Source organism: Anastrepha obliqua, chromosome 3 (assembly GCF_027943255.1).
Source record: "Anastrepha obliqua isolate idAnaObli1 chromosome 3, idAnaObli1_1.0, whole genome shotgun sequence".
NCBI classification, from domain to species: domain Eukaryota; kingdom Metazoa; phylum Arthropoda; class Insecta; order Diptera; family Tephritidae; genus Anastrepha; species Anastrepha obliqua.
In genome coordinates, this window is record NC_072894.1 from 29,393,053 (window position 1) to 29,414,255 (window position 21,203).

At 36.2% G+C, this 21,203-nt stretch overlaps 1 protein-coding gene across 7 annotated transcripts in view; it reads left to right on the forward strand.

Moving 5' to 3' along the window:
* Positions 1-21,203, forward strand: part of LOC129240122 (axotactin) — a 245,986-nt gene that overhangs the window by 90,529 nt on the left and 134,254 nt on the right. For all 7 annotated transcript variants that reach the window (XM_054875651.1, XM_054875649.1, XM_054875652.1 and 4 more), the window contains one exon: positions 18,892-19,422. In XM_054875651.1, the coding sequence (XP_054731626.1) occupies positions 18,892-19,422 (531 nt within the window). The remainder of the gene's footprint in view (positions 1-18,891; positions 19,423-21,203) is intronic.

The following is a 21,203-nucleotide window of genomic DNA, read 5'->3' on the forward strand; positions in this document are numbered from 1 at the left end:
GATTACTTTTTTTCATAACTTTTTGCTAGGTTTTCGCGAATAAAATTCCCGTCTTTATTTCCTGTGCTACGCCACCGTGGATATAGTTCCTCCTCAGTATTCTTTGCACTGTATCTCCGGATAGTTGGGTGATGTTGCCTTTAGTTTGTCATTATTTTTTGGGACTGACATACCATCTCGATCAAAAAGCTCCCGGAATATATTCAGAAAATTCAAAATAGAAGTTTATTCCTTAAAAGTTATGTTATCGCCTTCAAAGTACTCCCATCTACTGTAACGCTTTTTTTTTTTTTTTTGTATAGCCACCGGATTCGTTTTCGATTTTTCCATTACTTCCTTCCGACTACTTTTTTGGTTTTTTGACTCGATCAAACAGTAAAAAATGCGGGGCTGTTGGATGGTATTCGTTTCGTTGTTTGGTAAAAAATTCACGACTAATGATGGCACTGTGCGACGCTTAGTTAACATGATGCAAAATCCATGAGTTGTCTACACAGTCTACAGAAAATGTTGTTACAGACTAATTCACTTAATTGAATATAGTAAATAGATCGAGCTTAAATTTTACAATATTATCATTAAAGTTAATGACGTTACAGTAGTTGTTACACAATCGTACAGTTCACACAAGAGATTCATTAAATGCATAATTAGTAGTATTATTAAAAATGTTAAATAAATGATTAATTCTTAGACTATAAAAATAAATATGGGTTTGAAAATGGCTTAATAACTCCTTGCAATCGATACGAGTGGTGCCTTTTATATTTCGGGATTTGGCAACCCTGGGGTTGCAATCTGGCAACTGACAGCTGTATCGCAAAGTTTGAAATTTTTTGGCTTTTACGTACTCAGAACGTTTTGAAATACCAGCGCTATTTGTGTTGTTTACAGTAACTTAAAAGATTCATCTCGGTCCAAAAATGGAATTAAATCGTGAACACTTTCGTGCGATTATTTTTTACAACTTTCGACGTGGATTAACTCAGCAACATTGCATGGATGAACGTAATTCATTTTTTGGCGATGAAGCTCCATCAAGTACCAGTGTTTATCGATGGGATGGTGAATTCAATCGTGGTCGTAGTTCACTCCAAGACGAATTTCGTGAAGATCGTCCAAATCAATTGTTGTTCCGAAAACCATTGATGCTGTGAGCGAACTGATATTGCAAGATCGTCATGTGACCTATCGTGAAATTGAGACAATCTTAGGCATTAGTGGGACCAGCATACATTCAATGTTGCATAAACATTTGACTGTCAAAAAAATTTGTTCGCGTTGGATCCCACACAATTTGTCAATCGCTCAAAAAAAGGTTCGTGTCGATTGGACGAAGGAAATGCTCAAAAAATACGATCGCGGGGCTTCGAAACACGTATATGACATCGTGACAGGTGATGAATCATGGATTTACGCGTATGAGCCCGAAAGTAAACAGCAGTCGACTGTATGGGTGTTTCAAGATGAGCCAAATCCAACAAAAGTTGCTCGCGCACGCAGCACTTCCAAGCAAATGGTCGCCTGTTTTTTCGGAAAAAGTGGACATGTCGCAACCGTACCACTAGAACAACGCAGAACAGTAAATTCTGAGTGGTACACAACCATTTGTTTGCCAATTGTCTTCCAAGAAATTAGACGCCAAAGACGGATAACTCTTCACCAGCAAAATGCGAGCTCTCACACATCGGCTCAAACAACTGCATTTTTGAGCACCCAAAACATCGAATTAATGGTTCATCCGCCGTATAGTCCTGACTTGGCACCGAACGACTTCTTTTTATTCCCGTACGTAAAAAACAAACTGAGAGGTCAACGTTTTTCGACACCTGAAGAAGCGGTTGCGGCATTCAGAATGCATGTTTTGGAGGTACCTCATTTAGAGAGGCAAAAGTGCTTCGACAAAGGATTCAAACGCATGCAAAAGTGTTTAGATCTACATGGAGAATATTTTGAAAAACAATAAAGTGATTTTCGATGATTAAAATTTTTTTTTGTTCTCTAATCCCGACATATAAAAGGCACCCCTCGTGTTACCATTAATGATATTATAGACAAAGATTATTAAGAAGTATATTCGCCTATTATGTAATGACTGTAAGCCAAGTAATTTACGACGACTTACATATGTATATAAGGGGCAGAATAATCTTGCCAGGCCAATTTAAGCAACGCTATTTTTGTGAAAATCTTCTTTTCGATTTTCCTCAAATGAGCCAAGGTAGTATGGGTTTCATATTAATGAATGGTACTCTATGCGAGATTGTGGTAAGACGTAGGCATTCTGCTGATGAAACCAACCATTGCAAATGGTTTAGATATCACATAATCAATATGTTTGGTGAATGAAAGTTTAGTATCAAAAATAATACCAAGATCTTTCATTTCCCACTTCCGACTCAGAATATAGTTATTTAATTTGTAGTTAACAGAAAAGAAATTTGGCTTCCTGGTATATGTGAAAATAAAACATTTATTGGCATTCAAAAATAAATGGTTTGATGAGCATCACTTTTGAAAGGCATCGAGATCCGACTGTAAATTTTGACTATCTATTAAGGTATGTACCTCTTGGAAGAGTTTCATATCGTCCGCAATCAGTGAACAGTTTGCAAACTTAAAATGTTTAGGTATGTCATTTATAAAAATAGTAAACAGCAGGGCCCCGCAGTGAGTTTCGTACGATATACCAAACCATGCATTGACTATGATTTTAGACCCATTTTTCACTAGTAGTTTCCTACCTTTTAAGCAACTGGCGAAGAACTTCAAGACATTTCCTCTAATTCCATGCTGTTCTAACTTATACAAAAGTACATATTTATTGGTCCACCTTGTCAAAGGCTTTTGAAAAGACTATATAAATTGTGTCTAATTGGGAGCAGTTTTTAAAAGCACTTATTATTCGAATTATAGCTAAAATAAGATTAGAGCAGGTAGACCTGCCGGGGAAAAATCCATGCTGGCAATATGATATAGCTTATTTATGTCATCAAATAACTTCATTGGTATTATGTGATCGAATAACTTAACAATAGAGCTTTGCTTGACAATAAGCCTATAATTACATACGTCATTCCAATCACCTGATTTTTAGACTGGTTCAATCCAACAAAGTTTCCATGAATCGATACAAGTTCCACTATTTACACACAAATAAATAAAAGAGGACGAGCTAGTAAACCGGCGCAAGTTTTAAAAAGATGTGGTGAGAGTCCCTCACTATCTCGTCTAGCGTTGGGCTTAAGTTCAGAAATCACGATCGTTATTAATCTCAAAGGAACTGATAGTTTGCGAAAGTGGAGCTAGTAGGGTGAGAAGGTAGGAAGGTACCTATCATGCACTTTCTGAAAAAATTGAGCAAATAAGTCAAATGAACTTAGGGTATTATCAGAAATATTTCCAACATTTTCTGAACGAGCAGGAAAATCCGTAGTTTTTCTTTTGGTCTTAATGTAATGCGAGAAACTTGATGGATTGGATTTTAGTCTCGTTTCAATAGAAATCATATATACCGTGAATAAAAAATTGTGAAAGGAGCTGAACTCCTTCCTTAACTGAAGAAATTGTGCATAGTCCTCTTTTGAATCACTGACTTTAAACTTTTTGAAAGCTTTGCTTTTTATATTTCTTAAGTTCCCTAACTAGGGTTAAACCATGGTGCTTTATTGTTGGTTACTGATTTCTTTAAAAAAAAACAAATTTTGAAAGTGTATTTGAAAGTTTTCGACACAAAATCTCTCTCTCTCTCTCTTTGGCGAGTTGCTTCACGTAAACTTCTCATAACGCCCAAAAAATAGTCCTTATTAACTGTCTGACAATACCGTTGTTATCCACAAAAACTGTGAGCATCGCTTCCCTCTATGACTGAAAACGATGTGGTTTCGTCTAAGCTCATTCGGAACTCTCCACTCACCCGGCAGATGTCGTACTCCCAAACCTACGTCCCGTCTCCAGTAATGCTGCGGGTGATGATTGTTCAGTTGTATTCAGCCTTGGAAATTATGTCTTTGGCCCTATCAACGCGGTTACTTTTTTGCATGAAATTCAAGTCTATTGGAACCAACTTGTCAACAACATGGCGTAAACCCAAATCATTAACTACAATGTCCTGGATGGATTCATAACCAATGTTGAAGCCTTCTGCCAGCTCTCTGATGGTTCATTTGTGGTTATTGATCAACCTTTCTTTCCCTTTATTGAAGTTTTCAACAGTCTTCGATGTCAATGGCTTGATTGGTCATTGAGAAAATACTAAGACAACTACGTGAGTTTCGGTTTAGAAGTTGAACCTGGAAAACAGCATAATTTTCCCAATAAGCTTTCTTCAGCAAGTTTTGTCTAAGATTTTAAATTTTTGTAAGAATTCTTGCATGACAGGCATGCCCTAAAAACTCTAAATCTATTAGCACGAAAAATCTAATTGAATTTTCTATTTCCATCACTTCCTAATTGTTTAAGTAATACTGTAGGCAGGAGCTGTAACACAGCATAAATACCTACTCGTATTTTGTGTAAAATGTAAAGAAATGAAGAAAACTAATTCACATAGACATTGTAGCTGTTAGAAAATTTGCCAATAAGCTGGCGACGAAAGCCTATTATAATGCATATTCTATGTTGCAAAGTAGTACAGGAACTCAATTGAAGTGCGCATTGTTTGCAACAGAGTAAAGCCATGTCAAGTGATCCTCGAAAATTTCACTAAGTCACGGATTTTAGGGCAAGATGTCTCTTTGTGTAGTCAAAGTCATGTTAACGCTGTTCTATAAATATTTCGCGCAAATTCCAATTTTAGCAATTGTTATTAACAATCAAAGTTTTAAGCAAGATTAAATTGAAAAATTAATTACTCCAAAACTACAATAGATAATGACGTGAAATTTTGCATACCAGTCAAGTATTGTCTGTACTATTTTTTAAGTGTTAATAACTCTTTTTATTGTGACAAATAGATAAATAAATAATAACTTTTTGTAATCAGTTGCATTTTTTCATGTTTTCTTCACGCTGTTAAACAATCGGACTTACGAATAATTGTGCGGAAAACGTTTACCTTCAATAATCTGAAATTAGAATTTTGTACTTTTACTCCATTCCCGAGATATTGACTGTTTTGTAACTTGATGCGCTTTTCAGTCCTACTCAAAGTGCAGAAAGTGAGACGTAGTTGTACGCTGCTTCAGTTTGCGCGGTCCCTCAAGCCGCCGCGCGACCGATCAGCCGATGGCAGCAATGCCACCGTCGAGCGCATCAAGTTACAAAACAGTCAATATCTCGGGAATGGAGTAAAAGTACAAAATTCTAATTTCAGATTATTGAAGGTAAACGTTTTCCGCACAATTATTCGTAAGTCCGATTGTTTAACAGCGTGAAGAAAACATGAAAAAATGCAACTGATTACAAAAAGTTATTATTTATTTATCTATTTGTCGCAATAAAAAGAGTTATTAACACTTAAAAAATAGTACAGACAATACTTGACTGGTATGCAAAATTTCACGTCATTATCTATTGTAGTTTTGGAGTAATTAATTTTTCAATTTAATTTTGCTTAAAACTTTGATTGTTAATAACAATTGCTAAAATTGGAATTTGCGCGAAATATTTATAGAACAGCGTTAACATGACTTTGACTACACAACGAGACATCTTGCGCTCAAATCCGTGACTTAGTGAAATTTTCGAGGATCACTTGACATGGCTTTACTCAACATAAAGGTTAGAGGCATGGCAAAAATAAGTTGGAGAAAACTCCCAAGAGCAACTGGTTTATTTATTACAAGGCATGCAACAGTTGAAAACTAAATACAGAAATAGTGTTGGATTTAAATGATGCCCCATCGAGTGTAGCTGGTGAGGAATTAGCTAATGCAGCAGATCAGCTCTAAACCGATATGCGGTGCCACCTGCAACGTGATAATGCCGATAAGCTATTGCTTTTACTTTTCAATATAAAATTCAATTAAATATGAGTATTAAATAATTTGTAGATATGCAGAGCTAAGACAACAGGGTAGGTTTAACCATGCCTGCCCATCCGTCTCGTCTGCCCGTGAGTAAGATAACTCGAGCAAAAATTAACATATTTCATTAATCTGATTGGAATGCTTAGTTCTTTGGCAGTGGTCGGTCATCAGTGTAGGTAGTTCTCACCTGTGGTCTTGTTTTCGTTTTCATTGGGGGGATTTTAACATGGCGGGTACCGAACCCAGCGCACAACCAGATAGCCTGGGTTGCTCCACCCTCTCACATTAGCTCGCTCTCTAACGGATGTTCGGAAACTACCCAGAGGATACTTGGGCGAAGCCCGGAAGTTGTGAGCTTCTTAAACTATACGCAGAAGAATCGCCCAGACCACTCCCAGGTGATTGCCGATCAGAGACTTTTCCACTTGCGCATACCTCTACATACGGAACCATCATCCCCAAAACTAACAGTTTACTCGTATAAGGATCGCATCATGCCCGTCCTAACGTTTGGCGCAGAAACTTAGACGATAACAATATCCGATGAGACGTCCCTTGATGTGTTTGAGAGAAAGACTCTGCGGAATATTTTTGGACCTTCGCACGTTGGTGACGGCAAGTATCGTAGGCGATAGAACAATGAGCTGTATGAACTTTACGACGACATAAACATAGTGCAGCGGATAAAGATCCAGCGGCTTGATTGGATGGAGCATGTCGTTCGAATGGATACAAATGCTCCGGCTTTCAAAGTATTCGATGCGATACGGGCAGGTGGTAGTAGAGGAAAAGGAAGGTCTCTTCCTTCCTCAGTTGGAACGATCAGGTAGACAGGGGCATGGTTTCACTTGGTGTGTCCAACTGACGCCGGTTAGCACGAGAAAGAAACGACTGGCGCGCTTTGTTAAACTCGGCCAAAATAACGTAAGGAGTTAGCACGCCAATCAAGATGAAGAATTGGTAAGGTTATTACCCTTTGCCCGAGGTAGCTAAACAACGCTCAGGTTGTTTCGAAATCTTAATATTATTACGATAAGGTTAGAAGTAGGTCTGAGCCGGAACTTCGGGACACCGAGAAATCTTCAAGTTGCTATCTGAGCAGTATCCAGTGTTCTTGGCACCTAAAGACGACCTGATACCCATAGTTTCATTTGGAAGGAAATATTTTCTTTACCGATGGGTCCAAGAATGAAATAGCGTCTGGAACCGGATGGTACTTAAGCGATAGTAATAAGTACAATATCACTATGCTATGGAAGAAATGGCAACTGTTTTCCAAACGGAAATTTTTGCCATGCTAAAATTAGATGAATGGATAATCTAGCGGAGATGGAACGGAAAACAGATAGAGTTTTCTGTGAGTGTCCGGCCTTTGCTGGAGCAAGGCTACGAGTTTTGGGTTCCTATGTCGTAAGAATGAGTAATATTCGTTCTCTAAAACTGCTCTAAAACAGATTTGCCAAAAAATCTGGAAAATTCTCACAGGACTAACTGCTTTATCTCTGTCTCTATTCTTTCCTATATCTTTCTCTGATACTTTTCTCCTTCCCTCCTTGACTGTTTACCCTCTTTCCAGAGCTCTAAATACAATTAGCTTTTTAACCTGAGTGTTTTAGGAGTCACCAAATCTCTTGGTGCTCCTTGGCTTGACCTATTCAAATTTCAATTAATCTGAGCTCAAAATAGTGATCAACATATGAAATGAAATTTCAAGAGATATTTTTTCGTAAAACATTTTAACCCATCACTGTCCTTCATAATGGTAATTTTTTAACTTTTATTTACTACTACTAAAAAATTTCTCACTTCTCACATCTGAACTGTTAAATAGGCAAAGGTTTTATGAAGCTAAATTTTTCTTCAACGCATTTTCCAGTTCATTTTGAGGAACCACCTGAGATATCTCCCTTTATGTTCTCTAATGGGTATACATTTTGTTTTCTACGATCGTTCTTTTGGTGCTACTGGGTTTACATAAGCAAGAAAACAAAGTAAAAATAATGAATAGAAACGACAAAATTATTTCATAAAAAGTCAATTTGAACAAAATGTCAGTTAATGTTGAACAAAATCGTACAGCGATTACGCAACTTTTGGGGAAAAATAAGCAAATGAAGCAAACAAATTTCAGTCCTATAAATTATGCTCGAAATTTAAATTTAGCAGCGTGACAATAAATAAAACAGCATACAATGAAATCATCATAAAGCTGGATGGAATTGCACTCATATTTTCGGCATCCATTTGATTACTCCTATTCAGTTTCCATTTATTTTCGCAAATTTTAAATCGAATAAATTTCGCAGCAGCAGCAGTTACGATACCAATCAGTAAGCCAGATTCAGTTTTACATCAGCGAGTCTACATATCACAGGTGTATGGAGCAGTGACACGAAATGTCTAAAAAACGAAGCATCTTTCGGCCTTCATTCACTGAGAAATTTGTGTACAAACAACATAAAGCCGCGCTCAATAAAATTTCCAGTGCCGTCGATGTAGGCCCGCCTTCAATCAGAAATGATGCTTACCTTAATTTACGGGGCATGCGACAAGACAAGTTCGCGCTAAAACGCATCATTAAAGACAATATAAAGCTCTTGGAGAGGATCAATCGAATTCGACGTACACACGGTCTCAGCGATAACTACAACACAAGAAAAGCCGTAGCACAAACTAAGGTGCATCATTTGGTGCGACGCGTCGAAAGTATAGAGTCGCAAAATCAATTATTTGGATGCAAGCTATTAAAAGCGAAGCCTGTATTGACGAGCGCATCTCTGCCGGATTCCTTGCGTAGCAGTAGAACACTGCTAGAAAAATGGAATCTTCGTGAAAACCAACTTATGGAACAACTGGTACATCCAAAAATTTATCTCGATTTGGAAGTAAAAAATATACGCCCGCTCGGCCGCATCATCATACAACTATATACAGAAGCTTGCCCAGAAATGGTGTTGGAATTTGCGCGTACAGTTTCCGAAAACAACTGCCATCTGTTGAATTTTATACGCATATTTCCAGGCTTGTGGATCGAGGGAGAAATCTATGTTAATAATCGGACGCTAAGCAGACCAAATTTCGAACACGATATGACACTTTTACGACACGACTCCGGATCGGGGATTTTGTCCTTCGCCAAATGTTATATAAATGAAGGTTTTCCATATGGATTACTCAACTTCACAGCCAGCTTCAAGCCCATGCCGATACTCAATGGCGAACGAGTGGCTTTTGGCGAATTAGTAGCGGGTCATCGCGTGCTAGATTGTGTGCAGGATTATGGCACGAAGAATGGCAAAGTTCAGAAAGAGATTGTGGTGGTGCATAGTGGGCTAAAACCCTACTAGACCTGTGAATGTTGATTCCATGTTGAACTTCAGTCTTAAGTATGAAGCATTTCAAGTAATTTATTATTCATAATTCAATAATAAAAGGTTGTGTAAAGTTTGAAAACTGATTTTGGATTAATGTAATTTTGAAGTAAGAGAAAAAGGGGCATAAGTTTATCCACTTTCTAAAAAGGTAGTAAAAAATTAATGAAAAATGTCGATGTAAATCACAGAATAATTTCAGCAACTTATCTTGGGATTTACTCTTTGCTCAGCATGGTTTGTTGCACTACTTGAAAAGGCGTATCGTCAAAAGACTCCAGATCCTTTCCCAGTTTTTTATTGAAGCTGAGTATTGCAGTCTCCATAGATTCGGACGGTTGATAGGCAACTGTTTCGTATTCAAAGATAGGTTCTTCATATTAAACTCTCTAATGTGCTGATCAGTCGCCGCAGCCGAATGGTTTGGCGCGTGACTACCATTCGGGAGTGCGTAGGTTCGAATCTCCGTGCATGAATATCAAATAATAGAAACAGTTTTTTTAGTAGCGTTCGCCGCTCGTCCGGCAATGGCAAACCTCCAAGTGTATTGCTGCCATTTGCCGTTCGGAGTCGGCATAAAACTGTAGGTCCCTCCATTTGTGGACCAACATCAAGACGCACACCACAAATAGGAGGAGGAGCTTGCCCAAACACCTGACAGAAGTGTACACGCGAATTATTTATTTTTATTGTTTTACTTAATTATTTATATTTTTAATTTAACTATTCCCGTGGGTTTACTTAACTATTCCCATATTGGCATTTATGTGTGCCTAGTTACTGAGTTCTTTATTTACTAAACCATATTTCATGGTATTTCTGTTTTGGTTTTTTTTTTTTGTTTTTTTTTTGTTTTTTTTTTTTGTTTGTGTGGCGAAGCGAGTTCCAACCGACTGTTTCGATTTGTATTCCGTCTGCGGCCTGTTTAGTTGTATGTTACATTTGTCCGCTTTATTTCCTTTTTTTCCAAGTTTATTATTTTTCTTCTCCTTCGAGCAGGCAAATCTCTCTCTCGCAAATGCAGTGTTGCCTAGTTTTGAATATAAACAAGCAATAAAATGCCCATTTAAAGAAAAGAAAATACCAAATTTTTATTGAATCATCTAAAGAACTTTGCATGCATGACAAATTTTCTGTATGCGTTTTTTTTTAATAAATATATAAAATGTGACTGTTTCGATATAGTCGAAACAGAGTTTCAAAAGTACATCCTTCTATTTAAAACTTATGTTAAGAGAATCTCAGGAAAACACTTTTTTGATGTATTTGAGGTAACAAGGTAAGATACTACTTTTTTCAAAGAGGTCATTATGGTTTCTTCAGTATTATCTGGTATTTTTTTTTTTTTTTTTTGTTTTTACTGTAGTTACGCCTCTATGGCTTTAATTCGTATTTAGTAAATTCAAAGGCTTTTTAAAATAGCACTTAAAATAGCGCAAAAATCTTCTCGCACTGGCTCTTTTTAGTCTTTTTTAAATTATAATATAATTTTTTTTAATTATAGAATTTTTTTTAACTTAAAATTTTTGTAGCTTCAAATTAAAAACAGAAACAAACACCAACCTCAAATATTTTCGTATTTTGTGTATAAAAAAGCACAAAATTTATTGCGGAGAGCAAAGGGTTGGGAACACTGCACAACTAAGCCAGTGTCAAAGCGCATCTATTAAAGGTGGTGCTGGTAAAACAGCTGAGTTGTTTTTTTTTTTTTCTTTCACCGTGTCCATCAGCTCAGAATGAAACAAGGCGAATTCATTACTCGTTTTCTAGTTTCTCTATACTTTGCTTTGACAATCAAACGTGCAGAACAGTGTTGTTGGTCTAGTGCCACCACCTTTAATGAATGCGCCTTGGCTAGTGTGACGGCACGCACTCTCTGATGGGTGCACTCTTGTTTCTATCATTATTGACAACTTACTATAAACTACAATAAGGTTATAGCTATTGCTACTGTTTAATTGGGTAATTGTTTTGGTTAGGTCTTCTAACTTTTTAATCTGTCCCTCAGAAAGTATTTGGCTGATATGGGATTTGAATGTATCGAGTTTCACAAGTCGTTTCTAAAGGAGAACCAATTCTTTTTCTATGTGAAACACACAAGAATCAGTATATCATCGTAATTAAAATTCATTTAAATAAAACTACGCTTTTTAAATAAAAGAGGATCTACTCTGCTTGCGTAGAAACGTCAATCAAAAGCTGGGCCGTGCCGGGATCATTCCAGCAATGCAAAATTTCGATAGGCATCGGAAGAGCATCACTACAACTTCGCTCTATTCCGATCTGGACCGATCTCGAAAAACGTTGCCGAAAAGCGATACACGCAAACTTTTTCGTCTGGTTTCAATGAAGTACCGCACGTTTTTACCCAATATTTTCTTTTCATTTTGTTTTTTGGGACTGGAACAAACTTTGCCACGTTTTGTGGCTCAACAAAAACTATATTTCCTGCTAACTTTTCTGGCAAAAGTTTGCATTTCTAAGCTTTTAAATATTTTTTCTCTCGAATTTACTCTGAAACAAGGCGCATTTATTAAAGACCAACAACAATGGTTTGTAAGTTTGATTGCCACGTCGTGGTGGCGAAGTAGAAACAAAAAAATTATTCGCCTTGTTTTATTCTGTGCTGACAGCTACATGGGCACAGCGAAAGAAAAAAAATCAGCTGATTTACCAACACCACTTTTAATAGATTCGTCTTGGTCTGAAATAAAAAGTAGCTTTTCCAAGAGGAAGATTGTATTTTAAATGCTAAATTAATATCGCTTCACCCACATTCTGGGTGCTCACCCTATTCCCTTTCATTTCGTCATAAGCAATTCGAATATCCTCACTATCGTTTTAGGTTTGGCAGCCGCATCGCACATAGAGACAACGATGCCACTTAGACCACGGAATGGGTCCGTTGTGAGCTCCTCACTATCTTGCTCATCGCTTACTTTTTTTTATCGCATATTTCCCTCTTTGCTTATTCGTAGTTTTCGCTATTATCACTTTGTTCATCGTCATTGCTATGCACACAGTTTTAGTACATCTGCATTGCCAAGAATAACCTACATAAAAAAACTTTGCCCGCCTCCTAACATGAAAAAAGGGACAGCGGTACAGAGAAATGTTATAAAAGGGATAATCGAGAGGAGTTTTAGCATAGTCTCAATTTGCGTCAGCCGCCAATGCATGGGCGCATAATTGAATTTCTAAATAAAAAACTTTTACCATGACTTTGGTTTTTTTTTCGTATTGTTGAGCCAATTGTATTAGTCACTATCATCCAAGCATATCACGGATTTATTAAGTAGCTCAAGATGGGTGAAAATCAAACATCCTACACCGCCTTAAATTATTGTTTCATGTATCTTCCGTAGAAATAAAGGCATCATTTTTTTATTTTATTTTCAATTTATTTACACAATAAATTAAATATTCTACAAATGCGACTCGCAGCGCTGGAGCTGGAGGCCTACGAAGAAATGTATGATTTGCTTTAAGTAATTGTGCTAAATTCGTCTGAGCCGATCAACCTCTTTCAGAAGTTATACAATAATTATACATTTTTAACTATCGGTTTCTTAGCATCTCGATGGAGTCAACGTTTTCCAAAATTCGAGTTTAAGACTATTTGGATTTGTTGATAGTCATTTGTATCCTTCAAGAATTGTGAGGCATAGACACGTTGTAGTCCGAAGGACTCGCTCTAGTGATGATGTAATATTTCCCGCTAAAAGCGTCACATAGCGATGATTTTTTGTGATACGGTTGAATGTTATATCATACTTTGCATTGTATAACTTCCATGCTTGTCGAGCTATGCATCATCATTTGCTCAATTTTGCCCACGTGTGCATGAACTGTGCGGGGGCGCCTGAACACAGGTTCTAAATACACCATTTTTTGGTATGCCCAAGTTTCTGGCAGTTAATAAAATCTCAGCTGATATTCTTAAACTTATAAATGACAGTGGAATGCCAACCCTAATGAAAGTGTTTAACCACATATATGAAGCTGCTAATTACACTGTGCGACAGTGAAATTATACTTTTATAGAGACCTAGTACAACTTGTAGGTATAGTAAAACTAAGAAAAATGGTATAGGAGAAATTTCCAATACACCCCCAAAATCTCATTTTATGGCCATAAAACCGTTTTTCAGTAGGTTGATGTGAACAATCACTCCTAACTTCGCCAATTTCCATCCGATTTCGAATTTGTTTTTTTAGTTCGAAAGAACAAAAACAAACCTTTTTGACAGTCTGTTGACAATTTTTCTGAAATGACAACTGACGAGACTGTAGACGGAAGTATTTGGAATTTTTTCTCTATTTTTTCAACTTTGACATAATTTTTACGATATTATCCGATATTGAGGATATTTTTTGGTACACTACTGTTATAGTAAATTTAATTCTGCGTCGAATGAGCTATATTTGACTGTAATTGAATTAAAATTCATAGAGTTGTGTGAGTTTTAAGATTTTATCTTTTTTTTTTACTAATTTGGTATATAGGTATAACTGACGCTAAATCGGAATAAGGGCGCGTTTCGAAGCATGTACAATACAGTGCAGCAATCAATGAAAAGTCGCCACTCATTTGATTTGTGATATTAGTCCAAGAGGTAGAATAATTCTTTTACATTCGAGCAATAAACAAGTTTGTCATTCTCTTCATCAGTTTCGAATACTTCTCTGTAAGAAATTCGATCATCATCTTTCCGGAAATACGTAATTCTGAAGTTGTCATCAACTAAATTCCATTGTTTAAATCGAGAAGCGAGCGTTTCAGATTGTCTTCCCGATAGAAGTAAATCATGAGAAAGATCCTGAAAATCTGAATTTGATACAATGTGTCGTTCTGAAGACTTAGAATCAGACGGAAAGTACTCTTCATCATTACGTTCGTTGTTATTAGTTTGATCATCATCAGCAATGAGTTGAACTTCCTTCAATACATGACCTGCAGTTGAGTCAATTATATCGTCCAAGACTACGGGTTTCTTAACAGTTGCAACATCAGCATACTTTATGTGCTTTCGAGTTCTATAATGATGACCGTTTACGTCCGTTTTACAAAAATAACAGTCATCTGGTTTATGATAAGGCTGATGATGCTATATCATCGGAGAATATAAAGAAATTCGACTTTTGTTCTGATTTATATCTCTTGAATTTCAATGAACACTCAGTACAAGCAAATTCCGGTTCATGCCAGCGATCAGAAGTAGTATATGTAAGCTTAAAGAAATCGTTGTAGCCATCAACCAGAGCTTTATTATTCTGTAACTTCAACCGATGCTTTTGATCCACCAACAAACCACATATGAAACCAAACTTATTCTGATTATCGCACATTTAAACAATAAAACTTTGACGTTTTAATAAGGTTATATTATAATAACAAACTTCAATGGACAGTGTGAACTTAGGAGCGAGCTTTTTCATATTTTTATTGAAAAAGAAATGCGTGATAATATGTTAGATATTTTCGAATGTTCTAACCAGTTCTGTTGTATGCAGTACAGTGTACTCCTATGTATACATATATACTCCAATAAATATTATGTATCTACCATATAATAACGCATCAAAACACGGCCTTATTCCGATTTAGCGTCAGTTATACCTTCATACCAAATTAGTAAAAAAAAAAGATAAAATCTTAAAACTCACACAACTCTATGAATTTTAATTCAATTACAGTCAAATATAGCTCATTCGACGCAGAATTAAATTTACTATAACAGTAGTGTACCAAAAAATATCCTCAATATCGGATAATATCGTAAAAATTATGTCAAAGTTGAAAAAATAGAGAAAAAATTCCAAATACTTCCGTCTACAGTCTCGTCAGTTGTCATTTCAGAAAAATTGTCAACAGACTGTCAAAAAGGTTTGTTTTTGTTCTTTCGAACTAAAAAAACAAATTCGAAATCGGATGGAAATTGGCGAAGTTAGGAGTGATTGTTCACATCAACCTACTGAAAAACGGTTTTATGGCCATAAAATGAGATTTTGGGGGTGTATTGGAAATTTCTCCTATACCATTTTTTTTAGTTTTTCTATAGCCTCAAGTTGTGCTAGGTCTCCATAAAAGTATATTTAATTTTTTTTTTTTGTCACACAATGTTATCCAAGCTCATGGTTAAAATCCACGTTTATTGTGATACCAAAAAAGACCAATGCAAAACAATGCAAGGATTATCGGCTAATAAGTCTAATGAGCCATACACTAAAAATTTTTCTTAAAATCATTCACAACAGAATTTATCAGAAATGCGAGGCCGCTATAGGAACAACACAATTTGGCTTTAAGAAAGGGTTTGGGACCAGAAAAGCAATATTTGGTCTTCAAATGCTTACACAAAAATCACGGGACGCCAATCAAGATATATGCGTGTGTTTTATAGACTACGAGAAAGCCTTTGACAAAATACAACACAAAAAGCTATTTGAAATAATGAAAGATTTGGACATAAACAAATATCACGTCAAATGTATACAAAACTTATATTGGAATCAGACTGCAGAAATCAGATTCGGAGACAGCACCACAAGAGAGACAAAAATCTACAGAGGAGTGAGACAAGGTTGCATTCTATCGCCACTATTATTTAATGTGTATCTATGCAGAAAAAATATTTGAAGAAGATTTATAAATAACATTCGCTACGCAGACGATACAACGGTAGTAACAAGCAATTTCCAGGATCTCCAAACTATTGTAAGCAAAGTTGAAAAACACAGCAAAGACTTCGGGCTAAACATAAATATTGACAAAACCAAATTTATTATTGTAAATAAAAGCAGCAGCGACTATTCCTATGCGAGACTAACCATAGGTGGCAAAACAATAGAAAGAGTAAAACGTTTCAGGTATTTGGGTGTATGGCTGAATGACCAATGGGACCATGATCAGGAGATAAGAGGCAAAATAAAAATGGCTAGAGCGGCCTTCATGAAGATCAAAAAGATACTGACACGCCGGGACATACCAATCGGGTTAAAGACAAGATTTTTAAAATGTTATGTATTAAAGTGGTGCACAAGTCGACATATATGTGCTTTCAAATCATTTGCTAAATTCACACAACAATGCAGTGTTTTGTTCTCAACTAACAGTAACAGGCAATAGCAGCTAGAGAGAAAACCAAATCATGCTTTTGCACGACTTGTTTCTCTCTCAGCATTGTCACTACACACATATTTCGGCAAGATAGCAAGAAAAGCAATGACACTGAAAGGCAATGAAAAACAATTCAATTCAAACAAGTGAATTGTGTCAAATGTGGATTATTTACTTACATGAATTCCTGATATTTTAAAATCAAATAGGCAGTTAATGTTTGGTATGATGGTTTTGTAGAATAAAAATTAAATTCTTATTAATATTTGAATACAACTTACACTTTGCCTGCAAATATTCTCTGCTAATACACACTACGTACATACATACATATGACACCAATTCACACATTGTACTTGATGTCTTTCGGCAAAGCTTGTATGACAATGTTTTTCTACCATTGCCATGCAAGCATATAAGCAGCGTCGTGCAATTCGTGTACTGTCGATAGAGCCGAAGTAGTATTGCTTGTTGAAGACAGTTTTTCTTCGTTGCTGTTCAAGTTGTGTGCCTACATTGCTTTTTGTCATCACAAACAGTTTCACATGCAATGTGTGATTTGTTGCTTTGTAATAAGCAAGTCATTTGTGCACCACTTTATTATGTATCGTCAACACTCTTTTATGGAATAACAAAATATCAAATGACGTAGTGCTAAATAGAATGCAAACCGCCAGAAACATGCTTACGGACATAAAAAGGAGGAAAGTCGCTTATTTCGGACACATAACAAGAGGTGACAAGTATGATATTTTAAAACAAGGAAAGAATTGAAGGACAAAGAGGAATTGGTAGGAAGAAAATGGCATGGCTAGACAACATCAAAGAGTGGACAGGCCTCAAAACAATCGGCGAACTAACAGCTGCAGCGAAAAACAGACAAAAATATAATGACATCATTAATAATATGACCTGACAACCGTACGGCTAAGATCACAATGACGTTTGTATGTAATCGCAAACATCCAGCATGGATACGCCGATTAAGAAGAAGAGAAGATTAAACCTTACGTAGTTTGGAATGTACGCCTGTACTTTGACTCTCTTCCACCCTATCAGCATAAGTATTTAGGTCGCCGTATGCGACCGACCGCCAATCGATGTTAGCTTGTCGTCAGTTTTCTTCATAACTTTTCTGATATTGATTACCTTCTCAGAAACTAATGCTTTTGAGAGCTCTTCTTCAGTAATGTCAATGATATTTCTTGCGTATATCCTACTTTGCGTGGACTTCAGGCCGACGTCGGTTGTGATTATCACGAGAACAGTGTCGACTCGAGTGGTTTTTAGAAAGGTCTGATCTGATTTTCGGTTATTTGTTTTGATCTGGAGATCGCAGAATTTTAAAAGGGTTACTTCTGTAAATTCACTTGATATGGCTGTTACTTCTTTCTCAATTTGGAACACATTGTAGTAAGCAACATATCGATCGTTCTGCAGAGTTAGAAATAGCGGTAATTACTAAAAAACGTGGGTCATGATCATCATGTCCACCAGGTCTCTGGGAGCAGAGGAAAGTCAGATGTATGAAATTTTTTCATTTCGAAAATCGGCGAAAACTACTCAACCGATCTTGATGAAATTTTACACAGGTGTTCGAAATACAATTTACTCGTGCTTGAACGAAGGATTTTGTTTTTTTTTTTCAATTACAACTATTTAAAAAAAACAAAATGTCAAGCAAATTTGAGCGAAATTTTCTTTTTTTTTGAAGAATGACTGCCAAAATTCCAATTTTTTACTTTTTTTCTTTCCTTCGTTCAAGCACGAGTTTATGGTCTTAACTAAAACACTTATTTTTGTTTTTTCATTTTTGATGAGCCTGTCAGGAGTTATGCTGACAACGCGGACGCACCTTTTTTTCGAGGGGTCACCGGAAATGACGTCGCAATGGAGGAGTTTTTGTTTTTTTTTTGTTTTTTTTTGAAAATTTCAGAAATTATTCTTTAAATATGTATCAATAAGAACATAGAAAAAAATATTGAAAATAGGCCTTTTTTACCCGACGAAACCCATGTAGAATTTAGGCCATTCTTGAGTAAAAAACTACGTATACAGCTTTAAGATGTCCCGTACTAGTAACGTTCAAAAAGAATGTTTGGAATATTAATTTCTAATTTTTAATTTCACAAAGAAGCTACTTAAAGAATTATTCCTTAGTAGATCTTCAAATGCTGTTCATTATTTATTTTGCAATTTGAAATCCATGTTTCTCCCAAATTTGATTTAATGCGCACAAACTTGTTTATACATAAACTCATGAAAACTGTCCCCTTAAAAATATGATATATCCAACTACCACTGAGTCTAAAAGAAATTACATAAACAGAGATTACTTTAACTCATTTCATTTCAATTTAAAAAAAAAAACTTGTAATTTAATTTAATGCACATTTAACATTTGCTTTTTTTTTCTCTATCCCCCCAATAGCGGCTACTATAATGACGTTACGTGGCTCCAGTTACGTTTCGTATCGCATTTACGACTGGAAGGATCGCGTTCATTCGTCCAACACCCGCATCAGCCTCATGTTTCGCACTCAATTCGATGATTCAGCACTTTTCTATGCGAGCGGCGAATCACTCAAGCATCAGTACATTGCTGCGTCAATAAAAAATCAATCAATTCATGTGGAAATGGATTTTGGCGACAACGTGATGTCAACGGTACTCACAGACGAGTTGACGCGCAGTAATTGGCATAATTTAACCATTCAACATGAACAACGCACTGTGCGCATTATACTTGATCAACAAATGAAAATAATGGAAATACCTGCCACGTCAAGCGGTAATCTGCTATTCGATCCGGAAATTTATTTCGGCGGCGGCCCAGATTTGCACAAAAAGAAGGGTTTACAGTCGCAGAACAATTTCGTCGGCAGTCTCAAATATGTTTACTACAACGACGTGTCCATTTTATATGAGCTGCATAAAAGTAATCCGAAAGTGCACTATCATGGTAAGTATGATAATAGGTAATGCATTTGGCCGCAAAAAATAAAATATGTGCATACATATATGTATATGTAGTGACACTACTGGGTGACAGCACCATTGACGAGAAATGTAAACGAACAGAACGGCAGAATATAGCGTCTCTTTGATTCAACTCAGCTAACATCACTTAAGGGAGGGGTCTAGGGTTTGAGCATTTTTTTTAATGAATTTTTGAGACTTTGCTTTAGAGATATGAATAGTGAAAATGTATTTAAACTTTTTGTACATTATAAAGCATCATTTCAACAATATTGTACTAAATTTTTTTAAGAAAATATCGGGAAATAAGCCGGTGAGGTAACTTTTCCGAAAACGCCTTTTCCAAAAGGTGATTTGCGGTGACTATCGTATCTAGTTGTAGAATCACCTGAAATAAAAAAAACAGAATTATTTGGTTAAATTATCACCAAAACCTCCCCCCCACGGGCTCCGATTTTTTTTTTTTCATTTTTACGTTGCCAGCGTGTTTTTGAAGCATAAAGTGCGATTTTCACTGATTTTTTCGTTGTATAAGTGGAAACCGCCCATAATGTAAAACAAAAAAGTGAAAAATCTCTCAGTGGGGGGGAGGTATTTTATATATAGAAGTTGTATACCAAATTTGAAAAGGATCGGTTAAATATTGTTGAAGTTCTAATAGTCACGGACTTTGAAAAAGTGGTTTCGAGAAAAACGCGTTTGAAAAACACGCTCCGCTCGCAGCTGTCGCAGAGGAGTGGGGACAAAAACGTCTATAACTCCAAAAGTTTTGCTCCGATTGAGCTGAAATTTTGGGACAATATTTTTGAGATGATTTACTATAAGAAAAAGCTATTTCCAAAAAATCGATTTTTTGAAAGTCAAACCCTAGACCCCTCCCTTAATTACTGACCGCCAGAACGAGCGGACGCGTTATTAGAGTTTCTCCAGCCAAGCGTATATTTCGTAGTTGGTATTGAGCGAAATTTTTTTTATTTTTTATTTTATTTTATAAAGGTTTACATAACAATAAAATTATTATACAATTTCGGCTGGAAATTAAATAAATCAAAAATTGATAAAAATGTTTGTGAACTTAAGACCGATATCTCTTTCTTCTTTCCTATTGAAAACTTTAGGAAGGTTGATAGAATTTCACTTAAGCCTAACTATAGATAGAATTCTTATCTCTACGTCACAACATGCCTACACGAAAGGGAAATCGCTAGAGACAGCTCTTTATAACCTTATTTACAGGGCAGAGACTTCACTGCACAAACAGGAATTTACTTTAGCCGCTTTGCTTGATATTGAAGTGGCCTTTAACAATGTCGAAAGGGATGACATAAAAAACTCCATGCAGAAATTGGTTGATCGTTCTGAACGTTGTATCGAGTTGAATGGAGACTATTTTGAATAAAAAATAACTTTCAGACACAGTACGATACGTGTTTTATTCTACATCTGAAATGTTATATTATTTCTTGAACATGCTGTGTATGTATGAACAAGGTGAAGTCCAAGGCTTACGAAAGGTCTGTAGACGTTTCATTCCACACAACTTAACTGAGGACTAAAAATTGTATAGAACTCAACATTCGAAAGACCTCATCAAAGAGGCGAGAAAAGACGAGAGCATGATAATGCACCATCTCATCGATCCACTCTTGTGACTGATATTTTGACTAAAAATCACATTTTAACAGTCACTCACCGTATTCGCCTGATTTGGCTCCCTGTGATTTCTACCTATTCGAAAAATTGCATTTGGCTATGAAAGGAAAA